Consider the following 25,409-nt stretch of genomic DNA (forward strand, 5'->3'; position numbering starts at 1 on the left):
ATTGATAAACAACATTATAGTATTATTTATAGAGGTCCTAATGAACAAACCAGTCAGTTGTGTACTGGCTTCATATTAAGCAAGGAAATACGAAAATTATATTAGAATATAAAAGCTATTAGTGACCGAATATGTAAAATAAGACTAAAAAGAAAATTTAGAAACATTACTGTCATTTCATCTCATGCACCAACTGAGTAGAAAAAAGAAATTAATAAAGATAGATTTGATGAGCAACTTGACGAAGTATGCTGTAAGACAGCTGAAATGAAGTTTATGAGAAAAACTGCAAAGTATGGTCTATTTGATCACAAAAGAAATGAAGAAATTACGAACGAATTAAACCAGGAATCAGTAATAGAAAAATTAAAAAATATAAACATAAATGGATGGAACAAGTTGAAAGAATGAAAACAGGAAGATTACCAAAACAAGCCTTTAGTGAAATAATGGCCACTGTCATTATTTCACTAAATAATGACAGTGGCCATTATTTAGTGAAAAAACGATTATAAGAGAAAGATTATCAAATGTGATAACGATGACAAAAAAGAAGGCTGGGTTATGGGACATAGATAAACTTAGTAATGATGTAAAAAGAAGCTAAGAAATACCAAGATAACTTGAAAACCAAATTAACTAAAACTGAAAATAATATAGCTGATAGATTCAACAGTATTCATGGAAAATGGAATAGAGTAGAAAATATGATTAAAGAGGTGGCTGCTGAAACAATAGGAGAAAAGAAAAGAACTCATAACAAAGAATGGTTTGATGAAGAATGTGATGAAACTATAAAAGAGAATAATAGAGCCAGAGCACAAATGATGCATCGGGAGACATATAATGAACTTAGAAGAAAAGAAAATAATATACTAAAAAAAAAAAGAAAAGGAAAATGAATATCAAATAAATAAAAGAAATAGAACTTAATACTCAAAATGAAAGTAGAACATTTTATGCTACCATCCAAAAAATGAAAAAAAAAAAAAAAAAATGATTTCAACCAAGAACCAGTGGATGTAAAGATAAGAAAGGAAATTTATTAAGAGAAGAAAAGAAAATAGTAGAGATGGGCAGAATATCTTAAGGATTTATTAAATAGAGAAAAAAATGGGGAAAATATTCGATTAGAAACAAGAAAGAACACCGATGTAGAAAAGAATACTCCCATAAAACTACCAACAACTAGTGAAATTGAAGTTAAAATACAAAATATGAGAAATAATAGAGCTGCAGAATTACTGAAACACAGAGGAGATTCAATATTTGTGCTACAGGATATATTTTCGACAGTCTGGTCCAAGGAAGAAGTGTCAGACTGCTGGAATGTTGGCATAATCTGTGCCATTTTATAAAACAGGAGATAAATTTGATTGTGGTAACTACTAGAGTATTATGTTAATTAATGTAGTGTATAAAATTCTCACATCCATAATAAATGACAGACTTAAAGAAATTACCGAAAAGAAACTAGGAGAATATCAATGTGGATTTAGATCAAACAGAAGTAACATTTATCAACTTTTCATTATCAGACATGATGGAAAAACGTTTTGAGCATGCAACAGACTTACATATGTTATTTATAGACTTTAAGCAATCATTTGACAGTCTAAACAGAGATAGTATACAAAAAGCTACAAAAGAATTAGAGATACCATCAAAATTAATCAGAATGGTAATGATGATGATGATGAAAAAAACAAAAGCAAAAGTTAAAATAGATAATATATTTAGTGACCCTTTCGAATTTAATAAAGGTGTAAAACAAGAAGATGAACTATCAACAACATTATTCATCATACCTTTACCTTATGCAATTAAAGATTTAGATCAAAGAGGTACAATTTTTAATAAATCAAGTCAATTATGTGTTTATGCTGATGATGCAGTCATCGTGTCAAGAACTAAGAAACGATTAATTGAGGTATATAATGAACTGGAAAGAAAAACTAATGATATGGGATTAGAGATCAACATAAATAAAACTAAACATATGGTGATATCAACTTCAGAAATAAGAAAAAAACTACAGAATCTACAAGTTGAAAGAAAATTTTTGAAGGGGGTGTCCAGATTTAAATAGCTGGGAGGTAATGTTGAGAATGAGGCAACGACCATAACAATTAAAGAACACATTCAAGGTGGTAATAAAGCATCATCATCAAATTCCTGACATGTACCCTCAAGGGGGTGTAGAGGATATAATAGTGTACAGGACATGAAAAATTTACATGAATGCTAACTTCCTATCTATAATTTTCATCTAAATCAATCTGTCACTGGTCAAGACTCCAAAATTATCAGATCTTATATTACTATCTTCTAAGGCACTTTTTACTGTATCAATCCACCTATATCTCGGTCTTCCTCTGGGTCTTTTTCCTGCAAAAGGGCCAGAGAACACTTGTTTTGCTAATCTTTCCTCTCCAAGACCATACCACCTGAGATGGTATGGTCAGTTTTATTCTTGTTACCTCTGCTAACACATTCCTGGATGCTAACAATGCCAAGTTCTTTCCTAATGTCCTTATTTTTAATATGATATTGCCATCGATGCCATCTGTTCATGCCCCTGATCCTTCACAGGACTCTCATATCTGCAGTCTATAGTCTTCGGTCAAGTGTTTTATTTCTAACCCAGCTCCCAGATCCATAAGTTAAAATGGGTTTGAACACGGTCTTCTACGATGGTAGTCTAAAAATTCTCGGCCTAACAATAAAAAAACAAATTTATAATTTCAAAATTATTTTTATTTTTCAACATAATCTCCCTTAAGACTAATATATTTAATCCAGCAATGCTCCAGCGCCATTAACCCATCCCTGCAGTGGTTCTCAGTAAGATCTGCAAAATACCCCTCTACAGCTGCAATCACCTCTTGATTCAAAGAAAAACACTGACCAGCAAGGAAGAGTTTTAGTTTTGGGAAGAGATGGAAATCAGAGGGAGTAAAATCTGAGGAATAAGGTGGATGTTCCAACAATTCATAGTGCAGATCCCTTAATTTTCCCAATGCCGAATTTTTTCGTCTAGTCTCATTAAAAGATCGGAATAATATTCCTTGGTTATGGTTTTACCCTTTTCAAGATAATTAATAAACAAAATGCCTTTAGCATCCCAAAACACCGAATGCCATGACCTTTCCTGCTGATGGAACCAACTTTGTCTTCTTTGGCACTGAACAACCAGCTTCTGTCAACTGTTTTGACTGCTGTTTGGATTCTGGTGTGTAATGGTGAATCCAAGTCTCAACCATAGTAATAAATCGACACAGAAAATCAGTTTTATTCTTGTTAAAACGCTCCAAGCACTGTTCAGAAATTTTCATGCAAGTGAGTTTTTGATCTGCTGTGAGCAAGCGCAACACCCATTTTATACAAAGCTTTTCCATTTGAAATTCTTCATGCAAAATATATCCTAGACGTTTCTTTGAAATTCTGCCTATTTTCATTGTCTTTTTATTGCTGACCTTCATACCATATCTATTACAACAGTTATTCAATTTGGTCAGTGAATCTTGCAGACTTGTAGCATATTTATTTAGAAGTATAACATCAGCCACATAAAGAAAAGAGCTGATATTAACATCTCCAATTTTGATATCATGTTTAATACCAGTTTCCTTCATAATGTGATCCATATAGATAATGAATAACACAGGGGATAATGTACATCCTTGTCTCACACCAGATTTAACATCTGGAATAATGTATAGCCTTCTCTAACACCAGATTTAACATTAAACGATCTGCCTGTACTTCCTTCAATTCTAACTGCTGACTTACAACTCAAATAAAAACTAAGTATTGCTTGATATAATGCCCCATACAACTGTAGCGTTTTGAATAGTTTCTCTCTTGGCACCTTGTCATATGCCTTTTACTCTTTAGAGACACTTGTGATATTATGATTAAGAATTATAGACACGTAAATACATGATTATTTTAATATTTGCCAAATATTTCAGTCTGAAAATAACAGACTATCTTCAGTGGCTACATAGGAACAGTTTTACACAGTGTTTGTCTTTCTTACATTTGTCTCTGTATTCTCTAAGAGCATAAGCTGACTTATTTGATAAACGCTCAACTATGTCTCTGCCTGGTGTGTGTGTCAAGTGCCTTGTAACTGCAATCTATCCTACTTTGGACAAACTGGATGCTCTATAGAAAAAATAATCCAAACATCAATCATACAATCAGTACAACAAATCTGATAGGTCTGGATTGGCTCAGCATGGGATAGAGACAAGCCACAACATCCTCTGGTCCAAGACTCGCCTTCTACACAGATGTCGCTATAAATTTGAACGCCTATTTAAAGAAAGTGCTGAGGCTTTACTTCAACACCCTAACTTGAATCAAAATGACTGTATTTCCTTATCAAAAATATGGGAAAGTTTAATCAGGATAACACATTGATTTTTTTTAAAATTTTTTAATTGAGATGTAATTCCTACAATAGTCTAATGTTATTTATAAATTAAGATTATTACATGAAATTGTGAATTAATACCTACAGTTTAATCATCACTCTGATGAAATTTTTCCTCTCTTTAATACATAGCAATGTAACATCACGCGGCTTGTTCTACTTTTAAATGATCAATTGTTAGTATTCCATCTTGTTAAAAACTGTTCCTATGTAGCCACTGAAGATAGCTGTTATTTTCAGACTGAATTATTTGGCAAATATTAAAATAATCTTGTGTTTACTTGTCTATCATTCTTAGTCATATGCCTTTTCCAGATCAAGAAAACTTAAATACAGATCTTTGTTATATTATCATGATTTCTCAACTATTTGTTGTAAAGTGAAAATCTGATCCTGACAGCCTCTATTTGGCCTGAATCCAGCTTGTTCTCCACCAAGCTTCTCTTCCACAATCCTTCTCAATCATTTCTCAAGTATACTTGCTTAAATCTTAGGAACACTCAATAGAGAAATTCCTCTGCAATTCTCACATTCAGTTTTATTTCCCTTTTTATATATGGGTACTATGAGAGCTCTACTCCAATCATCGGGAATTTGTCCCTCTGACCAGGCTTTCTGAACTATGCAGTGCAGCCACTGTAAGACTTTTATACCTCCATACTTGAGCATTTTTGGTCAAATATCATTTACTCCAGTTGCCTTTACACATATCAGGCTTTTGATGGCTTTTTCTACTTTAAGTATGCATATGTATTCCTGATCGAATGTCTGTTGAGTGTTCTTTTTACCACTGTGACATCACTGCGTATTTCATTTAGCAATTTTTCAAATAATTACTCCATACTTCAAGAATATCTTTTTTTTTTTTTTTTCAGTTTTCATGTCACCTTTATCATCTCTAATTCCTTTTACAGCACTTTTTCCTACATTTCTGAGCTTTTTCAACAGCCACCAGAATATCTTGCCACCTTCATGATATTTATTTTCTATGTTCTTACCAAAGTCTTCCCATGCCTTTTGTTTAGCTAGTTTTACACAGTGTTTGACTTCCTTACATTTGTCTCTGTATTCTCTAAGAGCATAAGCTGACTTATTTGGCAGGAAACTTTCAATATGCTTTCTTCTTTTCCTTCACTGCCTCTTTAACTTCCTGGGTCCACAATGGAGTTCTGATTTTTCTATCCTTGCAGACAACCTCACCACATACCTCTCTGGCTGAATCAATCAATACTTCAGGGCTTGCCGATGAATCTCCAAGGTTTGGTCCCTGTTCTCACACTGTAACATTTTATTATTCACTTATTCAGAATAAAATTCTGAATCAACTTTAGTCTCCAAGTCCATTATTCTAATTATCAAATTTGTGAATTCCAGCTTTTACTAAATGGCAGTTTTATCAAAATTTCAAAGTATAGAAGTTCAAAATTTCTTAGTTTTCCTTCTTAAAGAATGTTTTGCTCAGATCTCTTCTATAACATCTCTGTGTTACTAACACCACACTCTTCAGACAAAGTATTACTCTAGACTTGAGTTCCCAAAGTGTGGTGCACATACGTGAAGGGGCACATGAAGGTTCTTTACGGAGTGCAAGACACTTTTTTCTAATTCCGATTGCTTTTTTTTTTTATAATTTTTTCACTGTACTATCACAGATAAGTCTAGGTCTATTCCATAATTGATTTTTCAGTAAGGGAGGGGAGAGAGAGATCTGGTTGATGGAACGATTGTATTCCAACTGCATGGTTTGAACTGTGTGCATTAAAAGTTTACATTAAACTCTTAATACAATTCTAATTAAACTTTTTTTTAATTATTGAAATAAATAATACTTTTATAATTATTTGTGTTTGAGTCAAATAACTTGCAATAATTATCCTTGCTTGAAGATGGGGGGGAGGGGCACTAGTGTTAAAATCTTAAAAGGGGTAAAATCTTGAAAGGTTGGGAAATACACTCAATGAACAAAATATGAGAAATATGGGTGACAGGAAGATGCCACTAACATCCCCTGTGCAGAGTAAAATGTACCCAAACTGAATGTAGACGATAAATAGGCAGACATCGGGGCTTCCCAATAGCATATCGCAATCAGCGAATATAGGTAAATGTGATGATCTTAGCAACTTTGATCATGGATGTAGTATCAGTGCATGACAGATGGATCATTCTATTGCCCAAGTGGTAAGAACCCTAGGATTCTCGAGTGCAACCGTATCAAGGGTCCATTGTGAGTATACCATGAATGGATGTACCAGCATCCAGCATGCAAATGATGGCCGACCACATGCCATTGATGACCAGGATCGACACAGACTGTCCAGGCTGGTACAGACCAGCCACAGATCAACAGCAACACAAATCATATCCAGTTTAAATGTCAGAGGTCCATGCAGCATCAGCAAGTGAACGGTATGGTGTACAGTGAATACCATGGGCTACAGGAGCTAATGTCCTATCACGTACCACTGTTGACAGCTTGTCATTGGGCACTGCACCTTGCCTGGACCATCAAAAGTGGACCTCTGCAGAGTGGATCAGAATCATGTGGTCTGATGAATCCCATTATCAGGTATATCGAGATGACGGGAGAGTGCAGGTGTTGCATTAACAGCATGAAGCTATTGCCCTGTATTGCCAGGTTGGGTCTCTGATGGTTTGGGGAGGCTTCACATGTGATACATTAGGTCCCTTAGTGTCTGGAGAGGTCCTTAAATGCTGTGAGCTACTAGAATGTGCTGGCTGATCACCTATACACTTTCATGGCCTTGCACATCCTGCAGTTGATGGTCTGTTTCAGCAGCACAAAGCACCACCATTACCACCCAGGCATGGCTCAAGGAACACTCATCTGAGTTTGGGACCCTCCAGTGGCATCCAAGTTCCTCAGATTTAAATCTGATGGAATCTCTCTGGGATGCCATAGAGCATGACAATCAGATCCATGTATCCAGAACCAAAGACTAAAGTGCAGTTGTGGACAATGCTGACAGACATGGCTGGAATTACCTCTGGAAACCCTCGGCATCTGGCGGAGTCAATGCCTCAGAGAGTACAAGCTGTTATTTGTGATAGAGGAGGAATGACATGCTATTAGGTAGGTATCTCAATGTTTTGACCATTGAGTGTGCTGCTCTGGACTAAACACAGACTTTTTAACTACACTCTTTATTTTCACAAAATGAAACCCTGTTCAAAGTTCCATAATTACTGGCTTCTATTACTATGAAGCACATAGTTATTGTGGAGTACTTTCAAGAATATCTTACTAACAAAGCAAAATTATCTTTAGACTGACCACAAAGCCATGTTAAGTTTTACAAAAGATGAGTTTCAGGTGGATTCATTTTCTCTACTGAACTTGCCTGAAATCATCTTTCATGAAGAAGAGGTTTATGCAATATCATCAATTGTTATTAATGTTTAGGCCATGTACAGTTATCTGTAATAGTTAGAGAAAATGTTACATAGTAAATTATTTATAAATAGTTACAGTAATAATTGACCGTAATACAGTAATAGTTATACTGTATACAATTTGCTTTCAGGTGTTATCTGAGCAATAAATACTATAAAAAAAATATGCGATTTCTGTGCGCGCACACACGCACATACAATTCAATGTAATGTGTCCTCATCCAATAATGATGCCTATGCAAGTTCATTACTTATACATTCACTGTCTTATAAAAATGCACGAGACATTGTTATTAGTGCAATTAAATTCAAATTGCCATAAAATCATGTCCAGTTCAGTTCCTTTCTGTACTGTTCAAAAGTAAGTAATGTCGCTGTGTCTATTCATTAGCAAAAAATTTAAGACCACTAAAAATATATACAAATAAAGTAATGTACTGTATACCACAATTCCAACTATATAAAAATTTAATGACAAAAATCAAAAAATTATTTACCACACCACATTCTGCACACATTCTTGTACTTGATCCTTTTTTTGATCCATCCTGTTTAGAAGTTTCAGATTTGGTTTTTGATGGAGTTGGAGAACTTATAGTTTGTAAACCATCTATAACAAAAATTTAAAAAAATGAAAGAGTTATAAATATAAATAAATAAAAAGTTTACCATGAAAAAGCTCAAAGCACAAAGGAAAAATTTGTGGCTAACCATTATTATATTTTGAAAAGTTTTGAAATTTATAAGATACCAATGTAAGATTGAATAATGCATATGCATATTCAAATTATAACTGCATTATTCACTGTTATCATTAGTGATCCCAATCCTCTAAGTGAAAATGAAGAATGATGAAAATATCACATATTAAAGGGAATGCCAAATATAAACCATTGGTGGAAATACTTTGAATGCATAAGTTACAAAGCTCACCAAAACATCATTCAAAATTCATATATGACAATGATGGTAAAATGACTGAACATTTTCTAGGGGAATATCACATAAGGAGAGAACACTGTATGCACCACATTTAAGGAAGAACAATGGACAAGTGGTTAAATGGTTTCCCAATTTTTTTTAATCCAATCATAAATAAGGTGGATAATGATCAACCAAATAATTTCTACAAAAGGCAGAACAAGATTTATTAGGAGGATGTCTTGTTAGGTGCATTTCAAAAACTGCCTAAGCACCTATCAGAGTCATCGTTCTTCATCTGTGAACAAGTATTTTGGTCAGACTTCAATGAAATTTAGTATACGACTCTTGACCAAAATTTGTTTCAATCATACCAGTTGCAGAAATACAAAGGAAGAAAATGACAGAAAATATGTAATGCAATACCCTGCTCTCCCTGGATGAAATTTAATTTTTTTTTTTTTTTTTTTTTTTTTGTTTAATATCAAAACCATATGAGATGTCATGATATGAAAGGGCAGGTGGAAAGAAGAGAGGAATTTTTTTTTTGTTTCTTGAAGACCTAAAGGTTGTAATCATTGGGGAAAACAGTATGGCAAGACTATTCCAAAGAATATAGGTATATAGAATGAAAGAAGAGGATAAGTCGGTTTGATAATTTTGAGTGCTGGGTGTTGATTGGCAGCTATTTGCAATTCATGCATGATTAAAGGGAAAGTGGAGAAATGGGAATGGCCAGTTCAGTGAAGAAGTGCCTATGGATATAATACAGCAGAACATTTATTGGGGAAGTGAGTGGGGATAGTTAGTGAGAGAGAGAGAGAGAGAGAGAGAGAGGGGGGGGGTCATCAGTTAAATAAATTGTTCTTTTCTGGACACAATCAAGCATTCTGAAGGAGGTCCTGGGTGAACTACATCAAATGTGGGGAAAATTCTAATATCAGGCAAATTTCAGCTTCATAAAATGTCAGGAGTTGAAGAGGAGAGAAGCACTGTTTAGAATGAAAAAGAATACATATTGGAGGAGGCTGAATAGACTATGAACCTAATGTATTTGTGTTAGGATAGGATAAATATGAAAGTCAATCCAAGAAGAGAAAACTGATGATGGCAGGTGAGCAGAATATTTTCAAAAGTGATGGAAAGTGAAGTATGTTCTTTCACATCAGGTTATCCTCACCCAACTTGAGAATGCAAAGAGATCAGTTTAAGACACTGGTTAATGAAGATCTTGAAGTGTGAATTACCTGAGCACTACAAGGTTTTGAAAATGAAAAAGAGGGTGGAAAGTAATATCAATGGCAAAGCTAGAAATAGGACTGAATAAAAGAAAGAGAAGATCCTTGATATATAGCAGGGAGAGTTTAGGTTAAAGCACAGAGCCCTGGGGTACACCAGCACTGATGAAAGGAAGCTGGCAAACCATTCACAAGGAGGAATGCTATACGATTGTAGCTTGGGAAGAAGGTCACGATGCCATCAAATGTCTTCAAAATATCAAAAGCAGCCACTTGAGTTTCTCCAAATTTTTTCATGGCCTGTCCAAAGACTGGTGAGGTTGTTTAGGAGATCTGGTATGGAAGAGGAGGCAGAATCCATTTTGCCGATCATTAAGTAATTCACAAGTCTCCAAGAAGTAAAACAGTTGGCTGTTGATAAACTTTTTCATTATTTTTGAGAGTACTGAAGTGAGAGATAAGACAGTAGTCTGTTGAATTTTTTTTGGGGAGTGAGTTGGATAAAAATTTACTTCCAAACAGTTAGATAGATACTACATCAGTATGACAGCTTGAAAAGACAAGACAAGATAGATGTGAGTTCTGAAGAGTAAGCTCTTAGTACAACTGGAGGAATACCATCAGGACTAGAAGACATCAATATCATGGTTACTGAGCATTTTTTAAATGTTCTGGTGAAATTTTAGAAGATACATACAGTGTATAGTTCATGGAATAGTGGAAGCCTTGTCTTTAGGAGATGTTACCATTGTACCATCAGGATGTAATAGGTGAAAATATGGAAGGACAAAAGTTGCATCCCCACATCCTTGGAAAGGGACCAGAAGGCTCAGCTGCAATTTTACAGGGAATAAACTTGCCCCCCCCCCCCCATGTGGGAACACCTGTGACCCTCATTAGGCACGTTCCCTGGTGGCAGATTGAAAAATGCTCGTCACAGTTTACTATGAAGGGTAGGAGGGAAATAAAATACCTCCCACAGCCCAACAGGATAGCACCTCTTTCATAGGTTGGTTTGAGGGCCTCAAAGGTGGCAGCCCCACCACCAGACTCAGGTGCTGAAGGCTAATACTGTACACACCTTAAAATAAATAACAAAGAGATAGCCGAACTGCCTAAATGGTTAACGACAAAGCGAGGAAAAAGGTACATGAGATATGAAACATTAAATGTTTACATGTAAAAGAAAATGAATTAATAGATGAATTTAAAAAATCGAGATTGGAGCTGCTAGCGGGTCACAAAAGAAGGGTCAAGGTTGCCAGAAAATGAAAGATGGATATATAATTTTCTATTCAAGGGTAAATCCAAGAGAATGGGGAAAACAAGGGGTAGCATGCATAATTAAACTAGATCTCGAAGAATATATTACTAAATGGCAACTAATAAATGAAAGGGTGTTGTTGCATACGGCCCAAATGATAATGCTAATAAAGAAATTAAAGATGAATTCTTCGAACTCTTACAAAAAAAAAAACAATTGAAGAAGTTCAGGAGCATATTATACTTCTAGGAAACCTTAATGGGGAATCAAGTAGATGAGGAAATGAAAGAAGTGTTGGGATCACAAGGAGAAATAACCCAGAATAATAACGGAGAAAGAATAAGAAATCTTTGACTTATAAATAATTTAGTAATAGCAAATACTATGTTCAAGCATAAAGAAATCTAGAAGTTTACCAGGGAAGAGCCCAGTAGAAATGAAAAGTCTATAATCGACTACGCCATCATAAGCAGATCCTGTTGGAAGCATACAAAAATGCAAGCGTCTGTTGAGGTCGTGAAATAGGCAGTGACCACCTACTTATTAGTATTGGAAGCGATCCATAAAATAAAAGTTGAAAAATGTAGAAAAAGTAGCAAGGGAATAAATGTTAAGATAAAGAACTACACATTGAAGAAAGAAGAAACAGCCATTGAGTATACAAGTAAAATAGCAAAGAAGATGAAAGAAGTAGAAAAAGAGATATATGAAGACCCAAGACGTAGAAAGCCTATGGTACAAGTTCAATACACTTCTTCTAGAAACAAACAAAGAAATTTGTGGTGTATCAATAAATAATGAACAGAAGAGACATAAAACACCCTGGTGGACTGAAGAACTAAAGGAAGAAATTAAAAAGAAAAGGCAATTGTGGAAGAGATATATAACACCAAAGCTGCAGGTTGATAGAGAACTATACAACAACAAAAGAAATAACGTTAAAACCATAGTGAAAGAAGAGAAAAGAAAATGCTGGGAAGACTTCAGACATACTTTAAAACAAAATTTTAAAGGAAACCAGAAACTCTTCTATAACGTTTTAAGAAGAATGAGGTCAGAGAAAGGATGTTCCTGTTTATCAAAAATAAGGATGGAAAGTTACTTGCAAATCCTGAAGACATCATGGAAAGGTGGAAACAGTACTTCCAGGGATTATTGGAAGATGTGGGACACGGAAAAAAATAGAACCCTAAGAACAAGACATGCAAGCAAAATAGAAGAATGTTGAAGTGAGGAAATTCATGCAAATGAACTGCACAGCAATAAATAAAATAAAACTGGGCAAATCAGCAGGCCATGACCAAATAACACCAGAAATGGTAAAGAATTTAGGAACGAAAGCCATAAAATTTCTTTTACATCTATTCAATATCATATGGAAAAAGAAAATTATTCCCAAAGACTGGGAAGTAGCAATAATAATCCCTATATTTAAGAAAGGGGATAACCATAAATGTGAAAACCATTTACGGTTATCACTTTTACAGAGGACAAAATGCAGTATGGCTTTCAAGAAAATAGAAGCACACAAGATCTTATCTTCAATCTTAGACAAATATCAGAAAAAACATTGGAATATGGAAAGAATTACATGCATGTTAGATTTCGAAAAGGCCTTTGACCGAGTTCCCAGACATTTAATATGGCAAACATTAAAGAAAAACAAGGTACAAGATAACTTAATAGCATCCATACAAAACCTTTACAAAAGTAATAAAAATTATGTAAGAACAAGTTAAAAGAATTTGAAACAAATGTAGGATTCAGGCAAGGATGTATCCTCAGCCCTCTTCTTTTCATTATAGTAATGAATGAAATTTTAAAGGTATGCCAAACAAAAACAAAGTTCCACCTAGGATACAGGAAATTGAAAGAAACCAGGATTTTACACATGCTTTTGTGGATGATGTAGTGATTCTAGCAAATCCAGCTGAAGATTTGCAGTACAATGTTAATTTTTGGTATGAAGAAAAGAAAGAAAAGGAATCTGACCATAAATATAAATAAAACTAAAACAATGATCATATCTAGAAACCAATCAAAACACATAATAAAAATAGAGAACCACCAACTGGAACAAGTCCACTCCTTTAAATACTTGGGATCATATATATACAAGAAGATGATAGACTAGATACAGAAATTAACAACAGGATAACTGGAGGAACAAAGCTATTTTATGCAATGAAAGGCCCACTCCTAGATAAGAAAGAAGCTGCCCAGAATACCAAAATGACAATGTACCGTTCAGTGTTTGTGCCAACATTAACATACAGCTGCGAGTCTTGTGTTTAACAACAGGAAACACCAAATAAACTACAAACAATTGAAATATCTTAGGAAAGTGCCAGGAAAAACAAGACTAGAATGAATAAAAAAATCAAACTATAAGAAACAACCTTCAAGTTGCATGTCTGAACCAATTCATAACACAAGCCCAAATGAGGTGGTTTGGACATCTTATTCGAAGAAGAAGGAAGAATAACAAAACCTGTATATGAAAGCCAGAAAATAGGAAAAAGAAACATAGGCAGGCCCAGGAAAGGTTGGCAAAAGGAAATTAAAGAAAAATTGGAAAAGAAGGGAATTAACTGGAAAGAAGAAAAAGAACAAGCTTTGGGCAGGATGGCATGGAAATCTCTTTGGAAAAATCTCGATGCTTAAAAGCACAAGAGATCATAGACGAAGAAGAAGATAAGCTTGGCCCTTACAATCCAAAAGTCTGTTTTGGATTTATTGATGTTTTAGCAGATGTTACAAGCTGTAGTGTAAGCTAAGTGAGAAGCTGGAGCTTTTGACCTGAGCCCAAGGGCATATGCTGATTTTTGGCTTGGACTGCTTTGGTACAATTATTGGAGAACCAGGGTTTGGAAAAGGATCAGGGATTCTGAATGGAGTTGGGAGAATAAAAGCACTCATTCCAGTGAGAATAATTTCTGCTATTAGATCAGGGCAGGTTCTAGGATCAGAAGCATGAACAAGGTCATAATTAGATTTGACCTTGTCCACATTTCCTTAGAGAGCTAGTTAAGAAAAGGTCAAGGGAGTCAGGAAAATAATGATTATCTGGAATTCTGGTGAACAATATGATTACTGACAGCAAATAATTCAGCTTCTGTTCCAGCTTGGTCTGTGAAGCTCAAGAAGGAAAGCCAGTCTGAATTGTTGATACTGAAATCATCAAGGAAGATCTCATTGTTAGGATAAATAGACTAAGTGATTGAGTTTCAGAGAGAAAGCAAATGAAAGTAAGAAAATCTTGAGTCCAAGTAGCCAAAGCCATACAAAAGGAAATTCCAGATCCGATAACCTTTGGCACGGGATATCAGACCTGACCAATGCACATCTTACCAAAGGCACTGAAGAATCGGTATGGATACTTAGATGTTATCACTCATGTTGAAGTTAATGATGAAAACACATGTCTAAAGATAAATTATTTTGCTAATAAATTATGCCAATATTTTGACTTGGTCACTGCCTTCAAGCCATACAAAAATTACTTTATCCTGCTTACTGCAAGATCCTTTTCATTATCTAGACCATTCCCAAACTTCTGGATGTCAGGGCCCCCTTCGGAAAAATTAAAATATTTCACACACACACCCCCCCCGAAAAAAATCATAATATAGACATATATTATTATAATATTTATTGTATTTATATTCAATACAAAACATACACAGCGAATATTGCAAAAATCAAATGCAAATATTACATTTTTAGCATCTTACATACACATTTGACATGGCATATTATCTCATATTTTTATATAGATAGATATTGTTATTGTACATTTGCAGTACAAGCACATGAAATGTAAAACGATTAGTAATAAAGAAAGAATTAAAAACATAAAAGAAGTTTAATAACAATTTAATATGATGGATGTGTTTCAATACTGATACACAAAAAGTCAATATTAGGTGAAATATTTGAAACTGCAATTCTTAGATTTCTGCTTTGAAATGAACTTATATAAATGAATAAGCATATATTTGTAGGTGTAGGTTTCTGTGGTTTAGCAGTTCATAAGAAAGATTCCAGTAATTGGACCACATGTTTATTCATATAAAGAACAATAAAAAACAAACCTGACAAGTTTCATAAGTCGTTTGATTTACATCTTCAGGGGTCAAAGGTAACTAAAAGTTTAAACACAAGAAATGAGAAATTACTCAAAATAGTTCATTCTGTGCAGTTGTGGCCATCTAACTGTTCATTAAATTAAATATCCGAATGCAGATTCCGTGCAATGCTAAGTTTGAACAATGCTGGATGCTGTCACGTTCTGTGGTTCACGTTCACATTGTCCGAGGTTTTTAAATTTTCTTATGTAACAATTTTTTTTCAATGTAAGACATGTTTGTTTTTTGTCAGAGTACATTATGGCCGGTGGAAGTTGTATGGTATGCTAGGCCTGATTTGTGTTCTCTTCTTTTTTGCATGTCTTTTTGGTGTTCGTTTATACGAATTTCCCCTGATCTTCCCATCTTGCCTACGTAGTAGATGCCACAGGAACAATGAATTTTATAAACACCTGGTTTTTTTAAAGGATGATGTGGAGGTTTTGCATATATTTACTAATATTCATTGAGTGCCGAAATACGCAGGAAGCAAAATTTGTGAACCCGCACCAATGTGCGATTTTTTTTTAAATATAAAAATAACAAAAATAAAATAAATAATAAAAATTTAATGTTTCTTTTAAGATAAAAAAAATCTACTTAGTCTTAAAACATTTTAAATTTGTTTTCATTATTTCACAGCCCCCCCCCCCCCAACAAAACCTACAGTTCCCCCCCAAGTGGGTCGTGGCCCACAGGTTGGGAAGAGCTGATCTAGACCATCTGGGAATCTTCAGCATTCCCTCTGCTTTTGCCTTCCTGCCCATGTGTCTGTACATATGCTTAGTTATATTTTTTGTGTCCATGAGGATGTCTTGGTGACCAATGCTTTTGGCACAGTAATTTATTAGCTGAATAAATTTAATTGGTAGTTATGATCAGGTTAATAGAAGTTTTATGCCAAAATGGCAGGAAAGAGACTCAGATGAAGACCAAGATCCAGGTAGACTGCAATCAGAAATGCCCTAAAAGAAGAAATATAAGATATGACAATACTAGAGTGCTGAAAAGTGATACTTATCTAGAGGAAAATTTTTGATACAAGGTTAAGAATAATGTAAACTTGATCAAGTAGCACTGTCATAGTATCCTCTACAACCTGTGAGGGAACATATCAGGAGACTGATGAAGTGTGTGTTTTAGTATAAAGCACACTGCCTGAGTTTATACACTACAGTTGCATGAAACTATAGAAATTTCAATTTTTGCATACCTTAATAATCAGGAATACTTCAGTAAAAACACTATTCCTTTCCCTAATAAAAAAAAAAAATTTTTAGTACAGACAGAATACAATAAAAGGTTGTATTTTAAGTGATTAAGTTTTTATGACCTACCTTTATCAGAATTATTTTTAGAGGCAGAAGTATCCAACTTTCCTAACTGCAACTTATTCTTTGTGTGTTCATCAACCTGATCATAACCAAATAATCCCAAAAGCTCATTCATTGTGTCAGTAATATAACCCTAAAGAAAGAAAGAAAGAACATTACTTTTTAGGGAGGGGGGGGATTATTTCTCAATCAAAATCAGCATTTCATGGTTGCAAAACAAAACTCTTCTATAAGCCAACAAAAAACATAATGAGTTGTATTTAAAACACTAATTTTATGCTTGTATGTCTTTTATGGAAAAATTCAATAGAAAAATAATTTCAGAATTTGCATTACATTAGTAATATTCAGTGGTAGAAAGAACAAACAAAGTAATATTTTAACTATTACTTGGTGAAAGAATACTACTCCAAATAGGACTGGAAAAGGCAAGCAAGTATAAAATTAATTTAGCAATTCCACTGAAGCATCAATACAAAAGTTGAATTGTAAATGAATAATGGATAAATAACTATGCAGCAGAAACAGACAGTATTTGGTAATATCAATTAGAATGTAATGTATACAGCACTCAGAAAGGATTAACATAGGTTTAATACTTCCTATATTTTGTCCTAGTCACTAAGACATCTTCGAGGATTACAAAAACAACTAATGTAACATGAACACAAATATCATACAATACTAAGCCCAACCACGTGGGTGACACTAAAGTCCTATCTAGTAGGAGCACCCTCTGAGGGTGGTTGTAGGTGGCCTGGAATGTAAGGTGGGACCTCTGGTGATGAGTGTTTCCCAAATCTTCGGAAGCTTAATGCAACCGTATTTATTAAGATTTGGTTGATTTCTGAGAGCTGCTGCTTCCAAGAATAGGCTCTCTTTCTTGAATTTGCTGTGGTGAAGCATGGTGGTTTTCTCCCAAGAGACCCTGTGGGTGGTGTCCAAGACATGGTCAGCCAAGCCTGACTGACCATAGTTGTGTTTACAGATGTAAGACTTGTGTTCCTCCAGGCAGATGGATGCTGATCTGCCTGTCTGTCCAAAGTACGCCAGCTTACAGGAATAGGGTACTTTGTAAACTCCAGGCAGAGAGAGAGGAGGGAGCTGATCTTTAGTAGAACAGATAAGGGTAGCAAGTTTGCAGTGGGGCTTATATGCTGTGTGTAGGTTGTACTTTTTTAGAATCTTGGCTATTTTTTCGGATGTGCCACGGATGAAGGGTATGGTGATGGCATTTTTAAACTCTTGTTGACGAAAAGGACGGGGAAGGAACTGATTTTTTTTTGATACAGTGATCGTTGTAGCCATTGGAGAGGAAAGTGCTGTGTATGTGGTTAAGCTCAGTAGTGAGGGCGGTTGCACTGGAACAAAGATTGTGGGCTCTCTTGTTAAGAGTTTTAATAATGCCATATTGTTGAGAGGGGTGGTGGTTTGAGAGTTTGTGAATGTATCTGCCTGTGTGTGTGGGTTTTCTGTATACAGTGAAGGCAAGTGTACCATTAGACAGGCGTGTGACTAAGGTGTCTAGGAAGGGTAGACAATTGTTCTTTTCCTTTTTCATAGTAAACTGGATTCTTGGATGTAGGCTGTTGAGATGACTGAGAAAGGAGTCTAACGTGTCTGGGCCATGAGGCCAAATAGAGAACACATCATCTACATATCTTAGTCAGATAGAAGGTTTGAGTGGGGCAGAGTCTATGGCTCGTTTTTCGAATTCTTCCATATAAAAATTGGCAAGAGGGGATAACCCATGGTGGTTCCCTCTATCTGCTTGTAGATTTTGTTCTTCCATTGTTCTTTTTGTTCTTGGAAGAACAAAATCTACAAGCAGATAGAGGGGAACAGCCATGTGTTCCCCCCCTCTCGCCAATTTTTATATGGAAGATTTCGAAAAACGAGCCACAGACTCAGCCCCACTCAAACCTTCTATCTGACTAAGATATGTAGATGTGTTCTCTATTTGGCCTCATGGCCCAGACACGTTAGACTCCTTCCTCAGTCATCTCAACAGCCTACATCCAAGAATCCAGTTTACTATGGAAAAGGAAAAGAACAATTGTTTACCCTTCCTAGACACCTTAGTTACATGCCTGCCTAATGGTACACTTGCCTTCACTGTATACAGAAACCCACACACACACACACACAGGCAGATACATTCACAAACTCTCCTACCACCACCACCCCTCTCAACAATATGGCATTATTAAAACTCTTACCAAGAGAGCCCACAATCTTTGTTCCAGTGCAACCGCCCTCACTACTGAGCTTAACCACATACACAGCACTTTCCTCTCCAATGGCTACAGCAATCACAGTATCAAAAAAATAATCAGTTCCTCCCCCATTCCCCATCCTTCTCGTCAACAAGAGTTTAAAAATGCCATCACCATACCCTTCATCCGTGGCACATCCGAAAAAATAGCCAAGATTCTAAAAAAGTACAACCTACACACAGCATATAAGCCCCACTGCAAACTTGCTAACCTTATCCATTCTACTAAAGATCAGCTCCCTCCTCTCTCTCTGCCTGGAGTTTACAAAGTACCCTATTCCTGTAAGCTGGCGTACTTTGGACAGACAGGCAGATCAGCATCCATCCACCTGGAGAAACACAATTCTTACATCTGTAAACACAACTATGGTCAGTCAGGCTTGGCTGACCATGTCATGGACACCACCCACAGGGTCTCTTGGAAGAAAACCACCATGCTTCACCACAGCAAATTCAAGAAAGAGAGACTATTCTTAGAAGCAGCAGCAGCTCTCAGAAATCAACCAAATCTTAATAAATACGGTTGCATTAAGCTTCCGAAGATTTGGGAAACACTCATCACCAGAGGTCCCGCCTTACATTCCAGGCCACCTACAACCGCCCTTAGAGGGTGCTCCTCCTAGATAGGACTTTAGTGTCACCCACATGGTTGGGCTTAGTACTGTATGATATTTGTGTTCATGTTACATTAGTTGTTTTTGTAATCCCCGAAGATGTCCTAGTGACTAGGACAAAATATAGGAAGTATTAAACCTATGTTAATCCTTTCTGAGTGCTGTATACATTCCATTAAGCCTCCAACATGATGTCCACACAGCACTTAAGCCTCTACACACGAACCAATTAGAGCAGTGGTTTTCAAACCTTTTCAGACTGCGGCACACTTGATAATGCAAATTTCTGTCATGGCATGCTGTATTCTTTGCTGAACTTTTGTGTAATTAACCATAAGTATATAGTATTTTACAGTTTACCAACATTGACTACTGTAAAGTCCTCAGTATTTGATGACATAATCACTGTTATATTGCTGGTGATCAAATGGTGGCATTTTAGTTCACACTTGAAGCAAAATACAGCAATGTTATACAAATATTTTGATATTAGTTTTAAATTCACTTACATTGGACTCAAAACAATGAATCATCAACTACTGGTGGTGTGTTCACTCTACTCTGTAATTCGTTGTTTATTAAGCTGCAACATTTTGTTGCCCTGATTTATATTTTTGTTTAGTTTTGGTTATACATCAAAGGTTAAGCAGCCAAAGTGAAGATGCTCATTGTGAAAATACAAATAGTGATTCCTTCAATGAAAGTATGGTTTTCAAGCAAACTGAAGAGAGACACTTTAATGCTAAACACAATCATTTAATAGGTAAAGATACAGCCTGTTTCAGTTGTTTGCTCTCAGGTAAAGCAGGTCAAGTCAATGGAAAAAATAGCAACAATTGCAGAAATGGCACATAGTGAGTGATAAGGTGGCTGAATGCAGGGACATGAAGCCATATACAATAGCAGAAACTTTGATTTTACCTGCTTGTAAAGAAATAGTTAAGTCTGTGTTGGGAGAGGCTGTCGAGAAGGAGATAGCAAATGTACTTCTGTTGAATGATACCATTTCTTGCCACATAGAAGACATGTCCTCTGACATCCAGAAACAAGTGGCCAAAAAAAGTATATGATGGTAAAAAATTTTCACTTCAACAGGTTGAGTCGACAGACATAAGCCAAAATGCCAACTACTGAGTTACATAAGACAGAGATTCTGTTGTTGAACAGTTCTTATCATGCACGAAATTACCTGTTACATCAGCTGGATCAAATATATACAATTCAACGTGGCTGGAAGAAAATAAGCTGTGTTGGGGAAATTGTATTTCAGTGTGCACTAGTGGTGTGCTAGCAATGACTGGTCGAATTAAAGGTTTTATTTGAAGATTTTCCTAAGGTAGGCTCCAATCATTGTTTTTTACATCGAGAAGCTTTGGTAGCTAAAATGATTCCTGAAACCCTAAGGAGAAATAATGGGCTCAGTAATTGCAATGGTTAATTTCATTAAAACTAGATCAGTTAAGACTAGACTTCTCAAAGTCACGTTGTAAACGATTTGTTTTTTACTCTATACTTTGTCTTTATCCTTATTCTTTATATTTATTTTCTATATCTTATATATCTCTCTCTTATACCTTATATCTTCTTATCGTCAATACCCACTTCTTATATGTTATTTCTCTTTCTTTAATCCTTGTCTCTGTTCCTTTATATAACACTATTAACTTTAAACTTATATTCTCTTATTCCTTATCTTTACCTCCAGTATTCCTATTTTATTATACCAAGGATCTCTAGATATTTATTTCAATTAGTGACTGCACCTCCGGAAATCCTTTTATGGCATCAAATAATACTACTTTCGGTAGATATCATACTCTTATATAGTCGTGACTATCCCTTTATCTAATTCTCGTATTAATTATCTATCCTCCCCGCTCACCAGTTCGGTTGTTTTTTAGAACAGTGCATCAAAGTAAATTATCAGGCAACACTCTATTAATATTTAAACAACAAAAATTTAATTCACATAAGACACATTTTTACACTGCATTTTCAATAAAAAAAGGAAACATCACAATTTAAATCAGCATAAATAGACTAATTAAGTTCCTGCATTATCTCACACAAAATCATGTCATACATATAACTAATTTTCTTAATGCAACCTAAGTCATTTACACTGAGCAATGGTACTTGTTACTAAATTATTAAATCTTACTCATTGAACACAAACAATATCTTTTACACACAATTGCTCTTTCCTTTCTATGCAGGGAATATTCTATAGGCAAGTTTCAGCATACAGTTACACTAAGACTTATTTCAAACTAAACAATTCCTGACACTTAATTACTTTATAATCTTTAATGTTAAATATGCCTATTTCGATCAGCTTCTATTTACAGTCCACTAATAAGAGTTCTCTTAAAAGCTCAAGGAAATTTAACAAACAGGTCAACTCACTTAATAAGCTGCTACCCACTGTGTACTTGGCTGGACTTCTTTTCTCTCTTTCTTCCGTGTCAGGTTTTTCAATCCCTCTTCACGCCGGCGTTAAGTCTACTGATGTTCCTAGGATACTCTGTCCTGCCGCACTTCGAGCGAAGATTATTGGCTTGTGGAATGCTTGCATGCACGTTGGATCAAGGGAGCAATTTCTTCCTTCTGACAACAGCTCCCGGCGAAGACTCGTCAATTCGTCTCAACTATCAGTTTTGCCTGGCGGATCGGTTCCTCTCATCTTTCTTTCAGATCACTGGCATGATTTCTCCGGACGTCGTGTACTCGATGGCCTACATCTGCCGGACAACCGTCGGCAACTTTCCGGTCACGACCTCTGGATCTCTGACGAAATTTTCTTGAACCGATGTCGCATCCTCAATGGCTTACATCAGCCGGACAACCATTGGTGACTTCTCGATCCTGACCTCTGGATCCTGACGAAAATTTCTGAACCGATGATGCGATCTTTTCGCCTACACCTTTTATTCGGTCACTTCTGAATCCTTGTGCGGAGAAAAAAGTGAATCCCGAACATTTCGGCGAAATGCCTTGATCCTTTTCTTTGACTGACCCTTCCTTTGTTTTTCTCCTACATTCCCTAAATCCTATTAGTTCTGGCAGCGGACATTTGTTTGAAGGCTTTTGTCGGTCCACCTAGCACTGACCTTGAGCTTCCCATGTAGAACACGCACAAAGTTTGACATCTTTACAAAAATCTAAAACTATACTGCTTTACTATTGGCAAGGCATTGCCTTAATACTATACCTTCTAGAATATTTCCTTATTTGGCATAGAGCACATACAAATTCCCATTGGGATTATTTACATATGACATACAACTATTTACAAGTTATACAAGTTACAGGTCTTACTGGGCTCGACCTTCGTAAACCTTATGTAAAAATATTTAGATTTGTTATAGCTACATAAATATTTTTACAACGTGCAAGGAAGCAGGAGCTTGTGATGAAATACTGGTCCTTCACACTGAGATTCGCTGATTGTCCAAAGGCAAAGTACTCTGCAGATTTTATGAACTGGGGAATGAGGTATTAGAAATCTTTGCTACAGAGACACCTGAATTTGCTACTCTGATTAAAGATGAAACATGGTACTCAAAAGTCGTATACCTGGCTGATATTTTTGGACATTTAAACAGCCTTAATGCAAGTATGCAGGGAAAGGAAGAAAAATCCCTTTACATTAAGTGATAAGCTGAATGGGTTCTTAAAAAAAAATTAAAATATGGAAGACAGAAGTTGAAAACAATGACCTTGAAATGTTGACTCTCACAGCTCATACTGATCCAGAGATTACTTCCTGCTTGATTTTAGAACATCTCTCAGTTTTGGAGGATAAACTACAACAATACTTTCCTTCCCTCGATGTGAATGAATATGATTGGGTCAGTAATCCCTTTGCCATTACTACATAGACACAAAACATCTATCATTAAAAGAGGCAGAAGAGTTAACAGAACTTCAGGTTGGTCAAACTTTTCAGCCCATGTTTAGTTAGGGAAACAACATTACTTCAATTCTGGAATATGGAAAAAAAAGTTCCCAGTATTATCAGAAGATGCCCTATCTACACTACATTTTTCAACAACCCACTTGTATGAGCAGAGATTTTCCACACTGGCCAACATTAAAAGAAAGAAATGGGAGCAACGTCTTTCTCTTGATCAAGAAAAATGGGTGTGTTTGTCTGCGATTTGATCCCATATTAAACAATTTGCAAAATTAAGAAGCCCATATTTCTCATTAAATTATAAAAATAATGTAATTACTAACTCATGAATTTTAACCATTCCAGTTTATACTGCTTACAATTCACTTGTTCCTCTTGTATTAATAACGCTGTTGAAAACATTTCATATGTATTTTATATTTCCTCTTACTTTTGCATTTTAATAAAAATGCTTGGGTTTTATTCATGGTACAGTAACACACTTTTGCAGTGCACTAGTGTGTCGCAGTACACCCTTTTGAGAAACACTGTATTAAAATGATTTGGTAAACAAGAATGGCTAATTAAGCCAAATGCCCATGCTTGAAAAAAATTGACAAGTTCTAAGAAGTTTTCATAGCACCTTCTCCCCCACACACACACACACACAAAAAAGTAGAAATGTATTATATGGTAAAGTGGATTTGTGCAAATTAACCATATTATATTTATCATATGATGATACAATAGCTGGGATGCCCACACAGGTATTTGCTACCATCTTATGAAACTAATATTACTATTAGTTTTGTCTGTAAATTGTGTGTTCTACTGGCTGGTTTCCTTGGTTTCAAGATGAAAAATCCAGCCACCTCTATGAAACAGGCTAACTCAACATTCACAGTTGAAAAGCCCTGATAAAGGTTTTTTTCACGTTCTAAATGTGATTCAAACCATGGTCTTTCAAATCAAAGTGCTTCATCTTTACTGAGTGAGCTATAGAAGCTCTCAGATAACACGTTTCACACACACACATATGTACGTACATAGCATGTGTGCACAAACATTCATAATGACAATTTAGGAATTTATAACTGCTGATTTGAGAAAATTAGTGTAATAACTGATAATATGAAGAGAGCCTTTGTAGCTTGATCGATATCGATGATGCTTTTGGTTGGAAAAACCTGGGTTTTCAAATTTTATCCACAGTGTGAAGAACCTTTATCAAGGTTCTTCTAGTGAAGGTGAATTAGCCTCTTATGTTTCTTCTAATTTTTTAGGAAATGGCAACACAAACTAAATTATAAAACTTTAATAACTAACTATATTTCGGCAATGTTACATTGCATTCTTCAGGGATCACAAAACAATGATATGTGCACGCAGGCACTCATACTAAGCAAATGAGGCTGAAGAAAGGCAGCTAAAGTCAGTCCTAGAGTCCTGAGGGTACACCCTAGTGGGCTAACTTGGGTTGTCTTGAGGATTGGGCTGATGATCTTAGAATGTATGCTTCCCAAATTTGGGGCAGTCTCATGCACCCAAATCTATTGAGGTTTGGAAAGTTTTTCAGAGCTGAGGCTGATTCAACGAACAAACTTCCGTACTTGCACTTACTGCGGTGTAATAAAGTAGTGGGTGGTATTCTGTGGTGGGTGTCCAATGCAAGTCCTGATGGCTGTACTGGTGGAATAGGATGTAGTCCTTGTGTTCAGATATCCTGATATTGACTGTCCTGCTTATTTGGCCGTAGTAGGATAGTTGGCAACTGCAAGAGACCTGGTATACTCCAGGCAGGTCTAGGGGAAGAGGAAGTGGCTGGTCTTTGGTGGAACAGATAAGAGATGCCAATTTCTTATGTGGTTTGTAACTAGTTGTGAGGT

The 25,409-nt window shown here is 35.7% G+C and overlaps 1 protein-coding gene across 3 annotated transcripts in view; it reads right to left on the reverse strand.

Annotated features, from left to right (window-relative positions):
• The window catches only part of LOC150100777 (zinc finger MYM-type protein 4-like), a 521,809-nt gene that overhangs the window by 451,271 nt on the left and 45,129 nt on the right, over positions 1-25,409 (reverse strand). For all 3 annotated transcript variants that reach the window (XM_090402210.1, XM_090402209.1, XM_090402211.1), the window contains exons 4-5: positions 16,743-16,872; positions 8,353-8,465 (exon numbers count right to left, since the gene is read on the reverse strand). In XM_090402210.1, the coding sequence (XP_090258336.1) occupies positions 8,353-8,465; positions 16,743-16,872 (243 nt within the window). The remainder of the gene's footprint in view (positions 1-8,352; positions 8,466-16,742; positions 16,873-25,409) is intronic.

This window comes from Typopeltis vanoorti, chromosome 12 (assembly GCF_054136105.1).
Source record: "Typopeltis vanoorti isolate ZY-2024b chromosome 12, IOZ_Tvanoo_1.0, whole genome shotgun sequence".
Classification (NCBI taxonomy): domain Eukaryota; kingdom Metazoa; phylum Arthropoda; class Arachnida; order Uropygi; family Thelyphonidae; genus Typopeltis; species Typopeltis vanoorti.